Raw genomic sequence first — 17,569 nt, 5'->3', positions numbered from 1 at the left:
CTGTTCTCAGCAAAGCCATTGGAACGAGCCAGCCTTTGGTTCCTTGGTTGGTCCCTTTGATAGGTTTCCAAGGCTCTCTGCTGGGTGGCTTTCCATCTGTGTCTCACAGACAAAGGAGAGTCTGATGTATCCACCCATCTAGTGTAAGACAGATAGCGAAGGCGGAACAAATGGAGTCCGTGCCCCAAGGCTGTGCCCTCAAGCTGGCCTAGGGTCAGAGAAGGGAGGAGATGGTAGCAGCAGAACCACAGCACACCACTGAGCACTGGAAAGAGCAAGAGCTGAAATCTTAGGTTATTGTATATGCCTAGAGTCAGAAAAGCCTTGGGAAGTTTTTGGTGATCGATTTTTCCTGTGAACGGGGAAGCTGCTGATGGAGACTTGTATCTGCAGTACTTCAGGTTCCCAGCTGGCTCCTCATCCCCACCCTATAACATGACCAGCGTACAGAAATTAATTGGCCGACTGTTACCACCACTAGTCTGTCCCTGGCTAGACTAGACAGATGGGTGTGCCCCTGGGCTCAGTGGTAGCCGACCCGGGGTGATGGTGGGGTTGCCAGCTGTAGTCCAGCTGTTCTGGGGCCTGTGTTTGTGCACCTGTGGTGCTGTATCCTGCCCCACAGAGCTGGCTGTCCAGTGGAGAATACAAAGTGACATCTGGTGCTCCCTCAGAAAGAGTGTGGCCCCAGAGGCATGCCAGTGGCTTTAGACTCTCTGGGAGGACATGTTTGAGAGCAACAGCCCCTTCCCCATCTTTTCCTTTCTTCTCAGCAGTTACAAATCTCTCTGCCTGCAGTAAGTAGAGTGAGTGGCTGGTGAGGAGGTTTGTTGATGACACTGACAATATCTGGTGACTCCCTCCAGATGTGCACTCAGCAGTGAGCTGGGCAGAGGCGTGGGAGGGACGCTGGCTGGGAGCAGACGGCCTCTGCAAATGAGTCTCTAGTTTCCTGCAACCTGGGAGTGTCCCCAGGAGTTTTACTTTCCTACTTTATGAAGTGAACCTGCTTTCTTTGGGATTTCATGTACTCCTAATGCTTTTTCTCTCCAGGTATTTCTCTTTCCTGCTACATATTAGGACTCCCAAGGCAAGAGTGCACCTTTATTTAGACCTGGGAGTAAAGGGAAAGAGTTGCCTGTCTTTCGTGTGTTTTCAGCTTTGGCTCTGTGGGATCAGTTACGCCTCATTCCTGAAAAGGGCCTTTTTATCCCCCCAGAATGCTTTTGCTTTGCCAATACCACCTTCCTCAGCCTACCTTTTGGAAAGGTTGAGAAGCTAAAAAGTCAGGTAAGAGAAGGCAGAGATGGACTTCAGAACCTGATTTTTAAATTTTAAGGCAAGGCTGGCTGCCACTGGTGAGAGTGATGCAGCAGCCTAGCGTGTTCCCAGCAGAGGTCTAGTCTTTGCCCTAAGAAGTCACCGCGCTTATGAGGTTGCTATCACAGTGCGTGTGGCAGGTTAGATTTGAGAAATGGTTAGGATTGTTCTGTTGGACAAGTGTAGACACCTGCCCAGGGAAGCAGCTCTTTTTTTGTAAGAGTTTCTTGGTTACTGAATTCAAATGGGGGACCAGTTTGTTATAGGAGACATCTGTGGCCAGCAAATCTGAACAGCTTCCTGGAGGGACAGTACGTCTTAAACTAAGTTATTATAGACAGTGAACGAATCCTACCCTTAAAAGAGATGACGGCAGGGTAAGTGCAAAGTAAAACCTCCTTGCTTTAGTCTCTTGGGAGAGTATTGTAATGAAAGCAGCGTTTACTTCGTTGTTGTTGCATTGGGGTGAAAAATCTGAGATGCTGGAATGATCGCAATGTTTGCCTTCTCTCCTTCCCTTCCTGACAGCCAGTGTGGGCCAGGCTCTACTCTCCATCTTCACACCCTGCCCTTGCTCCAGTATTTCCATTCTGTTTTTCTCCTCTGTCTCTTTCTCTTTCTCTCAAACTCCTCCCTACTTCCACCCCTGCCCGCTTTTCTTCTCCTTTCCTGGAAGTAATCATTAAACAAAAGAAAAAGTTGAATGTTCTTTGGTGAGTTTTCCTTCTTCTCTGCCTTTTCCTTCTTTAGCCAGTTCCCCCTCAACCCCTGTGCACTCCATAGGAAGGACAAACTTACCTGTCTGCTTTCTTCCCATGTGCTCCTCCCCAAATTTTCATATAGATATATACATACACTCCTTTTTGGAATAAACGAAGAGGTACATTATATTTGACACAAACTTGGGAGTGTTAGAGGTGATAAGTGTTTACCTATCAGATAACCATCTGTGGCTCTGTGTTGGATTTTTTTTTATGCCATTAGGAAAATGGGAATTTTTTTTATAGGCCTGGCATACTTCTACTTTGCCAAATAGCACTCTATTATCAAGATACACCCATGGCTCATTTCAGAGTCACTGAACTTTTTTTATATGAATGCACAGTCTTCATATTTTGGGCAGTCTGTGAGTTCTTGGTAACTCATCCCTTTACTACAAAAGCACTAAGTGAACAATACAAAAGTATAAAAGCACAAATTTGAACTTACATACTTTAGTTTAAGTATGTTTCACTAGAAAATCAAATATTACTTTAGATTTCTCACATTGAAAATGCTTAGGATTGAGGTTTAGCTGCTTCCTTTAAAAAAAAAAAAAAAAAAAAAGCCCCATGTCTTTTTTCTTTACTTACTGGAGTATTCTCAGACCATTTCCTACATGAAAGCTCCCACCTGCATTCCTTTAGTCCCCTGTATGGTCTCTTTGAGGATCAGTGCCCACTAGGTTGTCTTGTAGATGGACTAATCTACAGATCACCTTTACCTTCAGTATTTTCAGGAACAAGTGAATCATGGAGTCAAATAAGAGCTTTGTTTTGTTCACTTTACTCACCACTTGACTGTATTCCCTGAAAATGTTAAATGATAATTCTCTAAAACCAGGTCAAGCTAGCAGCCTCTAGCCTTCCATCCATGTCACAGCCGGGCGCCTGCTTGGGTGCACCTTCTGTGTTGGTGTCCTGCCGACTGCACTCCAGGAGCAGTCAGCCTGTGCTCTTAAGTCTCCCCTCCCCAGGCCCTGGAGGAATGGGGAGTGAACCCACTTAGTTGCTGAGGCCTGCAGTTCTTCTTGATATTTTAGTGACCTCACAGACAGCAAATTAAAACAGGAGCTGATTTAAGAAAAGAAGTGCTGGCACCAAAAAAGAACTTTCTGTTTTTACATTGGGATAATTTTTATAAGCAAGTCAAAGGGACTCTCTTTAAGTTACTGTTGGAGAAGATATTTGAGGATTTTTGGGGGGTCATTTTTAGTGGCTCTGATATGTCCAAGCTCTTTTAGACACTTTAGAATGAAGAGCTGTTCTAATGTTCCAAAATCTGTTAGTTGGTCAAAACATTTGGTAGCATATGAAGCTTTATACAGGCTAGGGATATTGGAAAAGAAATGTGACTTTTAAAATGACACCTAAAACATGCATTCAGTGTCTGGTCTGTTAACTAGGGGCCATCTGGGTCAGTAACAAGTTACCTCATGGAGAAAATGCAATAGGACCAAACAAGGAAGGAAATAGGAAGTGACTCAGTCTCTCTTGGGTTTAATGCTAACTTGCTAAGGTCAGGCAAAATTTAAGTGGATTTAGAAACTGTAAAACCTTCTAGTGAGATGAATGCAGTGACAAAGGACCTTTGACCAGAGAGTCAACTCTTCATTATTCGGACTTTAAAGCCATCTTTTTGGAGGTGATATTGTATTAGGCAATCCGTTATTTACTAGACATTGCAGAGCACCCCTTCTAGATGATGAGGCGGATATAGGGGGAGTGAGGGCTGTGGTCCATTTGGTTGGGAAGATGGAACACGCAGATAAATCAGTGTGTGCTACAGCTCCACCGGTAACTTTACTCATAAGGTGGATTCCAGAAGTATCTTGTTTCCATTCTCCCCCCAGTCCTCTTCCTCTCATCTAGCCAGTGGCTGTAATACTGAGGTGGAGAGAACAGTCATTGTTTTAAGCTGGCTATCTTTTGGCCTGAGGGTTTGGGGTATGTTGATATTTGTCGGTTACTATGACTTCTTTTTTTTCCCCCCTCAATTGCATCAAACCCTTAAAACATGGTGGTAAGTGAGCGATATGCATGCTTTTGGAGTTTGTTTAATCTCCGCTTCAGTCTATACGATGCACAGTTCATAATGTTAACACTTTTCTTCAAGTTTACTTCATTCACTTTCACAACTAATTTGGATTTCAGTTTGCTGTTTAATCCTCATTTACTTTGGTTTCTGTATCTTTTTTCTGTAATTCTGTTCTTTCCCTCTCCTCTGACTTCCCTGTTAGGGGTCAAGTCGTTTTTTTGTCTGACCTGTAGGGGAGAGTGGTGCTGCAGATAGTGATTCAGTCCAGGAGAGTGGGGAGACATGAAGCTCTTTTGTTTGTCAGTGTGAAAGTGGATTTGGGGAGACAGATGAAGAGGGCTCCTGGGATTTTGCCCCCTTGTGAATCTCAGCTGCTCCCACTTGCAGGCATGGCAGCTATGCCGGAGGCACTGTCGCTAAAACACCTCCATGCAACCCTTTGCATGTTACCAGCTTGTTGGGCTGGAAAGTGACATTACTAATCAGACACCAGGGAATACCCACACTCCAAAAGGAAAAACAGCCCGTGGTGTGAGGTGCTTGGGTTGGTGCCTACAGTGTCATGCTTTGAAAAGATTAGCCTGGCTATTGCGATTCTCCCTCCCCTGCTTTTTATTTTAAATTTGAGAGTAGATTGGTGTATTCTTGATTTGGCTATCTTGCATTAGAATTTCGTATTTTCGAGTGCACAGCCAGAGCACTAAAAATATTCCAAGTTTGCTCCTGTGTCTTTTCATTTAAATCCCCAAAGTGCTTAGTTCCTAGCATGTAGCTGAGCTGGCTTGGCCGGGATGCTGAGCATTAGGATGTTGTGAGGGGAGAATTTAGGCTGGGCTTGTGTGTCTTAGTACCTGGTATGTCTTTGTATCTTTCCACTGCATACACAGCACACAGATGTCTTGGGTGTCCTTAAGTCTTAGTTTGTTCTCTGTACCCATTTGATAGTGTATACTGTTGTTAGTAGTGGACTCCTGTGGACACTATTGTGTCGCTAGCCTATTGTTTTGGCTGATGAGTCATTGGTTTGTGGTTAGTTCTTTTTTTTGAAATCCTTTTTTGCTCCAGTCACTGTGTGTGCTGGCGGTGGCTTTGCCTCTCCGTTGCCTCGAAGGAACAGGTGGAGCAATGTCTCCCTCTGACAGACATTACTCCCGACGTGTGCTCCTGCAGATGCCTACACTGAGACTGTAATCTCCATAACTGCTTCATGTGCACCAAGCCCCCTTGTGGAATCCTGCTGAGAGTTTTTCTAGAAGCCTTCAGTGAAATCAAACTGTTCTGAATCATGTAGTCTACCTGACTTTTGTATAATAAAAACAAACTAAGAGCACTTACTTGTTCCCTTCCCCTTGTGGGTCTTTTTAAGACATTCTCTCTCTGTGAATGTATATCTCTCCTTAAAGGGGATCAAGTTGCACTTAGTTGAAACACGAAAGACTTATAAATCAGAATCATAAAGTATCAATTTAAGAAGGCTTAAACTCATATAATGTCAGCTTTTTGATTTTAAAAAAGTTATCTCATGGCTCCCCTGGGTTTGGCTTCTGGTTTTGGCCAGGGCACAGGAGTGAGCCTTTCTGAAGTCTTTTCTAGAGGGATGTCACCACTGTTCAGCTTTCCTTGGTGTGTCACAGAACATCCTCTGGTATACATACACTTGTTGCTGGCATAGCCCAGCATGGCTGACCCAATTTAGGTTGAACTATTGTGGTTGCCTCTTCTCAATCTCATTCTCCAGACTAAAGACTCTTCTAAAGATTACAAAACAGCAAGAAAAACAGAGTGCCCTTCGGGGAAGTGAGGATGTGTGGCTAAATGTACAGATTGTACACATCCACTCACATTGCAGGATTGAGCCAAAACTGCATGCATTCACCACAAGAAAACAAACAGCAGGATTTTACAACTGAAATGTTGGTTTGTCTTCTCATCTATTTAAGAGTGAACCACTGGAACTTGGGGACAAGATGAGTATAACAATGTTGCAGCCTATCTGTCCGCTACAGTTGCAGTTTTTCATGACAAGCATTCAAAGTGTTAACTAAAACCATTGAAACAACATACCTGCCATTTAAACTTGAATCTAGAAATAATAACTCCATGAGTGTTTTGCACCTCCAGATGGAATGGCCTTTAATAAATGCTGTGAGTAGCCATGATTGCCACTTGCAGTTTGCTATTCTATTAATCCTTATGCAGAATCTAACAGTTTTCTCCTTTCTTCTCTTATTTCTCATGGATTATTAAAAAACTGAACACCATGTAGATGATGAACCAGCTGGACCAATGTAAGTACTTTATTGGACATTGATTCAACAGTATCTGATTGAATTATGTTGTGTTTGCAGTTTAATCAAATGGAGTAGCTAAGATTGGAGGGGAAGACAGTGAGTGGAAATGAAGGTTGCAGTGTAGATTTCTTAGCTTGACACAGATCTGACTAAAAACCACTTGATTCTCAGGATAGGTTATGCAGTCTTGTTTTCAGTGGCCATACAAAGTGGAATACCATGCAAAAAACTTTTTTTTTTTCAAATTTTGCATATTCGATATACTTAAAATGTGGGGGAAATGGCCAGTATATCTGAGGCTTCCGGTTTTGTCAATGTTAAAACGTTTCTGATCCCAAGCATTTCAGATGAGGAATACTCAACCTGTAGCTGCTTAAGGAATGTTTTCCTGTGCACCCATATTGTGCCACAAAATTTCTCACTACACCACGGTGGTGGTGAGAGGGTCCCTGTATTTCCATGTGTTATACTTTCAGAAGTTGTTACTGACCGAGTTTAACTCACGTAATGCAATTTGAGCCTGAACGGTAGCCTGGATAAACTGTCTAGCCCCATTAACAATTGCTCATATCCAAGAGAGAGGGTACTGCAGGTATGGAATCAATCTGAGATCAGCAGAATCTCCTAGAGTTGGACTAAAGAGTGAGAAGCAGACAAACAGCACCCAAATTTGTTAAGTACCAGAGGGCCCAGCACTGCCAGCTTATGATTACCTTTTATCAAGAAGGGACAGTGGTGTTGTGTTCAGTGGAGAAAAGTTTTACATATTCTCACCTGTATCGTAATTATAGTTCAGGAATCAAAGGGAAAGTACTTGTCTGCCTTGGGGGTCAAAAGGAGGATAAAATGAGGTATATACAGGTTGAGTCTATCTACTACCAAAATCCATAATCTGAAATGCTCCAAAATCTGAAGTTTTTTGTGTGTGCTCACATGAGGCTTAAAGGAAATGCTCATTGGAGCATTTTGAATTTTGGATTTTCAGATTAGGGATGCTGAACTGGTAAGTATAATGCAGATATTCCAAAATCTAAAAAAATTCAAAATCTGAAACATTTCTGATGCCAAGCATTTCAGATGAGGGATACGTAACCTGTAGCTACTTAAGGAATGTTTTTTTATGCACTCATATTGTGCCACAAAATTTCTCACTACACCAGGGATGGCAGTAAGTGAAAGAGTCCCTGTATTTCCATGTGTTATACTTTCAGAAGTTATTGACTGAGTTTAACTCGTGTAATGCAATTTTTCCTCCAAAGGAAAACCAACTCTACCAACAATCACAAAGATAAAAACTTGCGCCAGAGAAACACAAATTAAGTACTGCTTACAATGTAAGTATGGCCTTCTGTAGCAGTCTTAAAAATTATATTCAAGTGTGCCTCTGTTGACCTTGTTACAAATTCTTCAGTAATTGGTGTTATGTTGTAAGATATTTTAGTTCATTTCAGAGCAGCTGATACTGATGAAGCCAGTTCTGTCTGCCCAGTTTAGGGACTGGAAAGGAACATTTTTCAGCTGCGTTGTTTTTTGTTGTTGTTTGGAATTTTTTTTTTCTTTTTTCATTTATTTATTTATTTATTTATTATTATACTTTAGGTTTTAAGGTACATGTGCGCAATGTGCAGGTTAGTTACATATGTATACATGTGCCATGCTGGTGCGCTGCACCCACTAACTCATCATCTAGCATTAGGTATATCTCCCAGTGCTATCCCTCCCACCTCCCCCCACCCCACAACAGTGCCCAGAGTGTGATGTTCCCCTTCCTGTGTCCATGTGTTCTCATTGTTCAGTTCCCACCTATGAGTGAGAATATGCGGTGTTTGGTTTTTTGTTCTTGCGATAGTTTACTGAGAATGATGATTTCCAATTTCATCCATGTCCCTACAAAGGACATGAACTCATCCTTTTTTATGGCTGCATAGTATTCCATGGTGTATATGTGCCACATTTTCTTAATCCAGTCTATCGTTGGACATTTGGGTTGGTTCCAAGTCTTTGCTATTGTGAATAATGCCGCAATAAACATATGTGTGCATGTGTCTTTATAGCAGCATGATTTATAGTCCTTTGGGTATATACCCAGTAATGGGATGGCTGGGTCAAATGGAATTTCTAGTTCTAGATCCCTGAGGAATTGCCACACTGACTTCCACAAGGGTTGAACTAGTTTACAGTCCCACCAACAGTGTAAAAGTGTTCCTATTTCTCCACATCCTCTCCAGCACCTGTTGTTTCCTGACTTTTTAATGATTGCCATTCTAACTGGTGTGAGATGGTATCTCATTGTGGTTTTGATTTGCATTTCTCTGATGGCCAGTGATGGTGAGCATTTTTTCATGTGTTTTTTGGCTGCATAAATGTCTTCTTTTGAGAAGTGTCTGTTCATGTCCTTCGCCCACTTTTTGATGGGGTTGTTTGTTTTTTTCTTGTAAATTTGTTGGATTTCATTGTAGATTCTGGATATTAGCCCTTTGTCAGATGAGTAGGTTGCGAAAATTTTCTCCCATTTTGTAGGTTGCCTGTTCACTCTGATGGTAGTTTCTTTTGCTGTGCAGAAGCTCTTGAGTTTAATTAGATCCCATTTGTCAATTTTGGCTTTTGTTGCCATTGCTTTTGGTGTTTTAGACATGAAGTCCTTGCCCATGCCTATGTCCTGAATGGTAATGCCTAGGTTTTCTTCTAGGGTTTTTATGGTTTTAAGTCTAATGTTTAAGTCTTTAATCCATCTTGAATTGATTTTTGTATAAGGTGTAAGGAAGGGATCCAGTTTCAGCTTTCTCCATATGGCTAGCCAGTTTTCCCAGCACCATTTATTAAATAGGGAATCCTTTCCCCATTGCTTGTTTTTCTCAGGTTTGTCAAAGATCAGATAGTTGTAGATATGCGGTGTTATTTCTGAGGGCTCTGTTCTGTTCCATTGATCTATATCTCTGTTTTGGTACCAGTACCATGCTGTTTTGGTTACTGCAGCCTTGTAGTATAGTTTGAAGTCAGGTAGCTTGATGCCTCCAGCGTTGTTCTTTTGGCTTAGGATTGACTTGGCGATGCGGGCTCTTTTTTGGTGCCATATGAACTTTCAAGTAGTTTTTTCCAATTCTGTGAAGAAAGTCATTGGTAGCTTGATGGGGATGGCATTGAATCTGTAAATTACCTTGGGCAGTATGGCCATTTTCACGATACTGATTCTTCCTACCCATGAGCATGGAATGTTCTTCCATTTGTTTGTATCCTCTTTTATTTCATTGAGCAGTGGTTTGTAGTTCTCCTTGAAGAGGTCCTTCACGTCCCTTGTAAGTTGGGTTCCTAGGTATTTTATTCTCTTTGAAGCAGTTGTGAATGGGAGTTCACTCATGATTTGGCTCTCTGTTTGTCTGTTGTTGGTGTATAAGAATGCTTGTGATTTTTGTACATTGATTTTGTATCCTGAGACTTTGCTGAAGTTGCTTATCAGCTTAAGGAGATTTTGGGCTGAGACGATGGGGTTTTCTAGATACGCAGTCATGTCGTCTGCAAACAGGGACAATTTGACTTCCTCTTTTCCTAATTGAATACCCTTTATTTCCTTCTCCTGCCTAATTGCCCTGGCCAGAACTTCCAACACTATGTTGAATAGGAGTGGTGAGAGAGGGCATCCCTGTCTTGTGCGTTTTCAAAGGGAATACTTCCAGTTTTTGCCCATTCAGTATGATATTGGCTGTGGGTTTGTCATAGATAGCTGTTATCTTGAGATACGTCCCATCAATAGCTAATTGATTGAGAGTTTTTAGCATGAAGGGTTGTTGAATTTTGTCAAAGGCCTTTTCTGCATCTATTGAGATAATCATGTGGTTTTTGTCTTTGGTTCTGTTTATATGTTGGATCACATTGATTGATTTGCGTATATTGAACCAGCCTTGCATCCCAGGGATGAAGCCCACTTGATCATGGTGGATAAGCTTTTTGATGTGCTGCTGGATTCGGTTTGCCAGTATTTTATTGAGGATTTTTGCATCAATGTTCATCAAGGATATTGGTCTAAAATTCTCTTTTTTGGTTGTGTCTCTGCCCGGCTTTGGTATCAGGATGATGCTGGCCTCATAAAATGAGTTAGGGAGGATTCCCTCTTTTTCTATTGACTGGAATAGTTTCGGAAGGAATGGTACCAGTTCCTCCTTGTACCTCTGGTAGAATTCGGCTGTGAATCCATCTGGTCCTGGACTTTTTTTGGTTGGTAAGCTATTGATTATTGCCACAATTTCAGATCCTGTTATTGGTCTATTCAGAGATTCAATTTCTTCCTGGTTTAGTCTTGGGAGAGTGTATGTGTCGAGGAATTTATCCATTTCTTCTAGATTTTCTAGTTTATTTGCGTAGAGGTGTTTGTAGTATTCTCTGATGGTAGTTTGTATTTCTGTGGGATCGGTGGTGATATCCCCTTTATCATTTTTTATTGCATCTATTTGATTCTTCTCTCTTTTTTTCTTTATTAATCTTGGTAGCGGTCTATCAATTTTGTTGATCCTTTCAAAAAACCAGCTCCTGGATTCATTAATTTTTTGAAGGTTTTTTTTGTGTCTCTATTTCCTTCAGTTCTGCTCTGATTTTAGTTATTTCTTGCCTTCTGCTAGCTTTTGAATGTGTTTGCTCTTGCTTTTCTAGTTCTTTTAATTGTGATGTTAGGGTGTCAATTTTGGATCTTTCCTGCTTTCTCTTGTGGGCATTTAGTGCTATAAATTTCCCTCTACACACTGCTTTGAATGCATCCCAGAGATTCTGGTATGTTGTGTCTTGGTTCTCGTTGGTTTCAAAGAACACCTTTATTTCTGCCTTCATTTCGTTATGTACCCAGTAGTCATTCAGGAGCAGGTTGTTCAGTTTCCATGTAGTTGAGCGGTTTTGAGTGAGATTCTTAATCCTGAGTTCTAGCTTGATTGCACTGTGATCTGAGAGATAGTTTGTTATAATTTCTGTTGTTTTACATTTACTGAGGACAGCTTGAGTTCCAAGTATGTGGTCAATTTTGGAATAGGTGTGGTGTGGTGCTGAAAAACATGTATATTCTGTTGATTTGGGGTGGAGAGTTCTGTAGATGTCTATTAGGTCCGCTTGGTGCAGAGCTGAGTTCAATTCCTGGGTATCCTTGTTGACTTTCTGTCTCGTTGATCTGTCTAATGTTGACAGTGGGGTGTTAAAGTCTCCCATTATTAATGTGTGGGAGTCTAAGTCTCTTTGTAGGTCACTCAGGACTTGCTTTATGAATCTGGGTGCTCCTGTATTGGGTGCATATATATTTAGGATAGTTAGCTCTTCTTGTTGAATTGATCCCTTTACCATTATGTAATGGCCTTCTTTGTCTCTTTTGATCTTTGTTGGTTTAAAGTCTGTTTTATCAGAGACTAGGATTGCAACCCCTGCCTTTTTCTGTTTTCCATTTGCTTGGTAGATCTTCCTCCATCCTTTTATTTTGAGCCTATGTGTGTCTCTGCACGTGAGATGGGTTTCCTGAATACAGCACACTGATGGGTCTTGACTCTTTATCCAATTTGCCAGTCTGTGTCTTTTAATTGGAGCATTTAGTCCATTTACATTTAAAGTTAATATTGTTATGTGTGAATTTGATCCTGTCATTATGATGTCAGCTGGTTATTTTGCTCGTTAGTTGATGCAGTCTCTTCCTAGTCTCGATGGTCTTTACATTTTGGCATGATTTTGCAGCGGCTGGTACCGGTTGTGCCTTTCCATGTTTAGCGCTTCCTTCAGGAGCTCTTTTAGGGCAGGCCTGGTGGTGACAAAATCTCTCAGCATTTGCTTGTCTGTAAAGTATTTTATTTCTCCTTCACTTATGAAGCTTAGTTTGGCTGGATATGAAATTCTGGGTTGAAAATTCTTTTCTTTAAGAATGTTGAATATTGGCCCCCACTCCCTTCTGGCTTGTAGAGTTTCTGCCGAGAGATCTGCTGTTAGTCTGATGGGCTTCCCTTTGAGGGTAACCCGACCTTTCTCTCTGGCTGCCCTTAACATTTTTTCCTTCATTTCAACTTTGGTGAATCTGACAATTATGTGTCTTGGAGTTGCTCTTCTCGAGGAGTATCTTTGTGGCGTTCTCTGTATTTCCTGAATCTGAATGTTGGCCTGCCTTGCTAGATTGGGGAAGTTCTCCTGGATAATATCCTGCAGAGTGTTTTCCAACTTGTTTCCATTCTCCCCGTCACTTTCAGGTACACCAATCAGACGTAGATTTGGTCTTTTCACATAGTCCCATATTTCTTGGAGGCTTTGCTCGTTTCTTTTTATTCTTTTTTCTCTAAACTTCCCTTCTCGCTTCATTTCATTCATTTCATCTTCCAGGGCTGATACCCTTTCTTCCATTTGATCGCATCGGCTCCTGAGGCTTCTTAATTCTTCATGTAGTTCTCAAGTCTTGGTTTTCAGCTCCATCAGCTCCTTTAAGCACTTCTCTGTATTGGTTATTCTAGTTATACACTCTTCTAAATTTTTTTCAAAGTTTTCAACTTCTTTGCCTTTGGTTTGAATATCCTCCTGTAGCTCGGAGTAATTTGATCGTCTGAAGCCTTCTTCTCTCAGCTCATCAAAGTCATTCTCCGTCCAGCTTTGTTCTGTTGCTGATGAGGAGCTGCATTCCTTTGGAGGAGGAGAGGCGCTCTGCTTTTTAGAGTTTCCAGTTTTTCTGCTCTGTTTTTTCCCCATCTTTGTGGTTTTATCTACTTTTGGTCTTTGATGATAGTGATGTACCGATGGGTTTTTGGTGTGGATGTCCTTTCTGTTTGTTAGTTTTCTTTCTAAGAGACAGGACCCTCAGCTGCAGGTCTGTTGGAGTACCTGGCCGGCCGTGTGAGGTGTCAGTCTGCCCCTGCTGGGGGGTGCCTCCCAGTTAGGCTGCTCGGGGGTCAGGGGTCAGGGACCCACTTGAGGAGGCAGTCTGCCCGTTCTCAGATCTCCAGCTGCGTGCTGGGAGAACCACTGCTCTCTTCAAAGCTGTCAGACAGGGGCATTTAAGTCTGCAGAGATTACTGCTGTCTTTTTGTCTGTCTATGCCCTGCCCCCAGAGGTGGAGCCTACAGAGGCAGGCAGGCCTCCTTGAGCTGTGGTGGGCTCCACCCAGTTCGAGCTTCCGGGCTGCTTTGTTTACCTAAGCAAGCCTGGGCAATTGCGGGCGCCCCTTCCCCAGCCTCACTGCCGCCTTGCAGTTTGATCTCAGACTGCTGTGCTAGCAATCAGCGAGACTCCGTGGGCATAGGACCCTCTGAGCCAGGTGCGGGATATAATCTCCTGGTGCGCCGTTTTTTAAGCCAGTCGGAAAAGCGCAGTATTTGGGTGGGAGTGACCCGATTTTCCAGGTGCCTTCTGTCACCCCTTTCTTTGACTAGGAAAGGGAACTCCCTGACCCCTTGCGCTTCCCGAGTGAGGCAATGCCTCGCCCTTCTTCAGCTCGCGCACGGTGCACGCACCCACTGACCTGCGCCCACTGTCTGGCACTCCCTAGTGAGATGAACCCGGTACCTCAGATGGAAATGCAGAAATCATCCGTCTTCTGCGTTGCTCACGCTGGGAGCTGTAGACCGGAGCTGTGCCTATTCGGCCATCTTGGCTCCTCCCTACCTGTTGTTTGGATTTTTTAAGATGGAGTCTCACTCTTTTGCCCAGGCTGGAGTGCAGTGGTGTGATCTCGGCTCACTGCAACCTCCGCCTCCCGGGTTCAAGCAATTCTCCTGCCCCAGCCTCCTAAGTAGCTGGGATTACAGGTGCCCACCACCACACCCAGCTAAATTTTGTATTTTTAGTAGAGATGGGGTTTCATCATGTTGGCCAGGGTGGTCTTGAACTCCTGACCTCAAGTGATCCGCCTGACTCAGCCTCCCAGAAGTGCTGGGATTACAGGCATGAGCCAGTGTGCCCCGCCATCAGGTGCATTGTGTCACATGTTTATATAAATGCCATTTCAGAAGACATATTTTAAAATAAATACTTTCCACTACTATTATATCTTTACAAAGAGGTGAAAATTGTCACCTTCTTAGGTGGATTATTCCCAGAGGCCTACTAGTCTTACCTCACATCTAGGGGCAAGACAGGAATGGCCAGGTAGCAGCAGGGCCAGAATGTCATCATCTTGTTAGGCACGTGGAGATCAGAATTTCACACCACATCCCTGAGCATGCTGTTTGAACCAAAGTTTTGTGTGGCACACGGTGTAGTTGTGAGTGACAGTGCATAATCCCTTTATAATTTCCAAATACATATTTCTTTACAGATCTTTAGGTTCCTGAAACTGGTGGCAACATGACCTGCTAAATTTTCTGCTTGGACCTCTTTGGTTCTCTCCCCTTTCAAGTGAGCAACACCACAATGACTGTCTAAAGCATGCCTTATTTAGCCTCTCCTAAGGGTGATCTAGCCAGGTACATTTTAAACAATGCTTCAGTGTAGAAGGTGTAAACTATTTTGGGCTTGATGTGCTGTGAATGTTGCTTTTTTTCCTTTGTTAAAATATTTAAATAGAAGTGAAAAGGTCCTCTGAGGATCAGATCATGCATGCGCCATTTTTTACTTAATGCAGCTGTTAAATTGGCAAAGCTCTAAAATGCACTGCTGCCATCTAGTGATACATTTTTGTAAAGTACAGCAAAACCTACAGATATATACAGTATATAAATATATATATATATATTTATATTTTTGGGGAGGGAGAAATCCAAAATAAAGTAAATGCTTGTTTCATTTTTAAGCTGCTGATATTCATTCCTTATTGTATGTTGTCAGATGAGGAAATTGTGCAGTTCTGGTACATAAAGATGAGTAATATAAACTGAAATCTATAATTTTAAGGGCTTAACCTGTGACTTTAATAAGCTGGAACCGTCCACTGAATGGGTATAATGAATTGCAGTATATGCGTATGATTGCTTTTTAAGTGATTATCTTTTGTTAAGTCATGTAAATTCATAAATCCTTTTGCACTGATGTGTTGAACCTTATTCTTGTACATTCAATCAAGGCAAACTTTTATAATTTTTCTTTTGTTTCCAATGGCCTTGAAATGTTATAGCATGGTGATATTCTATGCAACTATAGTTATACTTTTTGGTTTGACACTGTATTTTTTCACATTGATTTACTGGTTGATGATAGATTTTATAACCTAACGGTTCTCATGCGGTGCGTAACTGTAGATGCATGTACTTGTGTGTTTTGTGTAATTATTGAAGTGCAATGATGTATAAAAAAGTGGATTCACCTGTTTTTAAAAATAAAACATTGATAAAAGGTGTTTGGATAATACTCTTTATTCTAATATCTTCTTTAATTTTAGGAGGAAACATTTTCAATACTTTGAAGTTCCTTAGTTATATATGTATATAGAGCATTAATTTCTCAAACCCGCCAGCTTTTTAAGTTCCTTTTCTACCTCTTCCACAAATGCTGGGAAATTCTGATCCATAAGGCACAAACGTAGGAAGGGGCCTAACTCTTCTGCACCCCATGCAGATTGTTCATAGACACGGGGCAGCTCCTCCGAGGCCAGAAGAGTCTGCAGGGATACCAGAAAAGTCGTTACAGATTACAGGTAAAAGCAATACCTGGCTAATCGAACACAGGCAAATAGTGCTTTAAGGAAAGATTAGCGAAATACACACCAAAAAAATTGGTGTTAATTAGCTTTACAGGCTTCCTTTACATAGTTTTACTGTTACATTTACAATTTTGTATATTAATATGTTTTCTGAATATACATAGCACGTGAGATAATCTTGTTGCTCTAAGGAAAGAATTTCAGATGTACTGATGAAATGTTTGCAAAGTTGAGATTCTACTTTAATGAAGAATACTGTGCTGATAACCTGTGGATTGAAAACAAACCTATCAATGAATGAGCTCCACTAGCTTAGTTCATCTTCCCCATAGCATAGGTGGCAGAGTGGATGTGAGCAGCCTACTATGTGCTAGCTGCATTCTGAATGTAAGAAAGAGGCCACAGACTGCCCAAAGGACATTAGTTCACATGCGTCTTTTTCTGGCCATCTGTGAGTTTTGACAAATAGTCACGTAACTGTCACCACAATCAAAATACAGAACATTTCTTTCACTTCCCAAAAAAATTCCCTTATGTGACCCTTGTGCTAACCATTACCGCCAAACCTTTAGTAACTACTGATCTCTTCTCCATATAGTTTTGCCTTTTTCAGAATGTCATATAAATGAAATCATAATACGCTGTTGAATCTGGCTTCTTACACTTAGCATAATGAATACATTTGGGATTAATCCATGATGTTGAGTATAGCAGTAGTTCATTTTTATTGCTGAATAAGTATTACATTGCATGGATGTGCCACAGTTTGGTTACCTATTCTCCAGTTGAAGGACATTTGGGTTTTATTTTTTGCAATTACGAATAAAGATGCTATAAACATTCCCTTACAGGTTTTTGTGTGAACACAGGTTTTCATTTCACTTCAGTAAATACGTGGGATTGAGTCGTGGTGAGTGTATATTTAATTTTGTAAGAAACTGCCAAACTGTCATCTATAGTGGCTGTCCCATTTACATTCCACTAGCAGTGTAGATGAGAGTTTTAGTTGCTCACCCATCCAGGGTTTGGTATTGTCAGTTTTTGTTTTTGTTTTTAATTTAGGCATTCTAATAAGTTTGCAGGATGTCTCATTGTGGTCTTAATTTGCATTTGCCTAATGACTAATAATGTTGAGCATCTTTTCACATGCTTATTTGTCATCTGTATGTTTTCTTTGGTAACCTGCAGTGTTTTAAAACCAGTTGAATAAGTTGTCAACATTTAAATATTAGGAGAGTTCAAATAAAAATCTTGACAATTTGGAAGATCTGGCAGCACTGGATCCACAGTCCCCCATGAGGATGATGGGCTCCAGTTCTGTGTGGTCCACTTTGGTGCACTGACTCGGTCATCTTACTGACTCCCCACATTAACTCTGTGAGGTAGGTGGCTTCGTTCTTTCTGTGGATGGCATGCTTTAGTGTGCAAGTACAGAACTGCTGTTTCTCCAGGAACTCTGTAACAGAAATTCACTTGGGATATACAGCACTTGTTTATTTTTAGAGATGGGGTCTCAATATGATGTTAGGCCAGGCTGGTCTTGAACTCCTGGCCTTAAATGATCCTCCTGCCTCAGCCCCCCGAA

General features: G+C 41.7%; 2 protein-coding genes across 7 annotated transcripts in view; one reads left to right on the top strand and one right to left on the bottom strand.

Annotated features, from left to right (window-relative positions):
• Positions 1 to 15,681, top strand: part of NPTN (neuroplastin) — a 77,797-nt gene extending 62,116 nt beyond the window's left edge. For both annotated transcript variants that reach the window (XM_054451571.2, XM_054451570.1), the window contains 3 exons: positions 6,383 to 6,404; positions 7,667 to 7,741; positions 14,665 to 15,681. In XM_054451571.2, coding sequence (XP_054307546.1) covers positions 6,383 to 6,404; positions 7,667 to 7,727 — 83 coding nt within the window. In that variant the 3' untranslated portion in view covers positions 7,728 to 7,741; positions 14,665 to 15,681. The remainder of the gene's footprint in view (positions 1 to 6,382; positions 6,405 to 7,666; positions 7,742 to 14,664) is intronic.
• REC114 (REC114 meiotic recombination protein) overlaps positions 15,682 to 17,569 on the bottom strand; it is a 137,584-nt gene continuing 135,696 nt past the window's right edge. For 2 of the 5 annotated variants that reach the window (XM_054451572.1, XM_054451574.1), the window contains one exon: positions 15,682 to 15,942. In XM_054451572.1, the coding sequence (XP_054307547.1) occupies positions 15,778 to 15,942 (165 nt within the window). In that variant the 3' untranslated portion in view covers positions 15,682 to 15,777. Of the gene's footprint in view, positions 17,441 to 17,569 lie in introns of all 5 variants that reach the window. The other 3 variants (XM_054451573.1, XM_054451576.1, XM_054451575.1) reach the window with 2 other exon arrangements.

This window comes from Pongo pygmaeus, chromosome 16, assembly GCF_028885625.2.
Source record: "Pongo pygmaeus isolate AG05252 chromosome 16, NHGRI_mPonPyg2-v2.0_pri, whole genome shotgun sequence".
NCBI lineage: Eukaryota > Metazoa > Chordata > Mammalia > Primates > Hominidae > Pongo > Pongo pygmaeus.
Note: the sequence above shows the minus strand (reverse complement) of the source record. Positions and strands in the feature narration are given on the sequence as shown.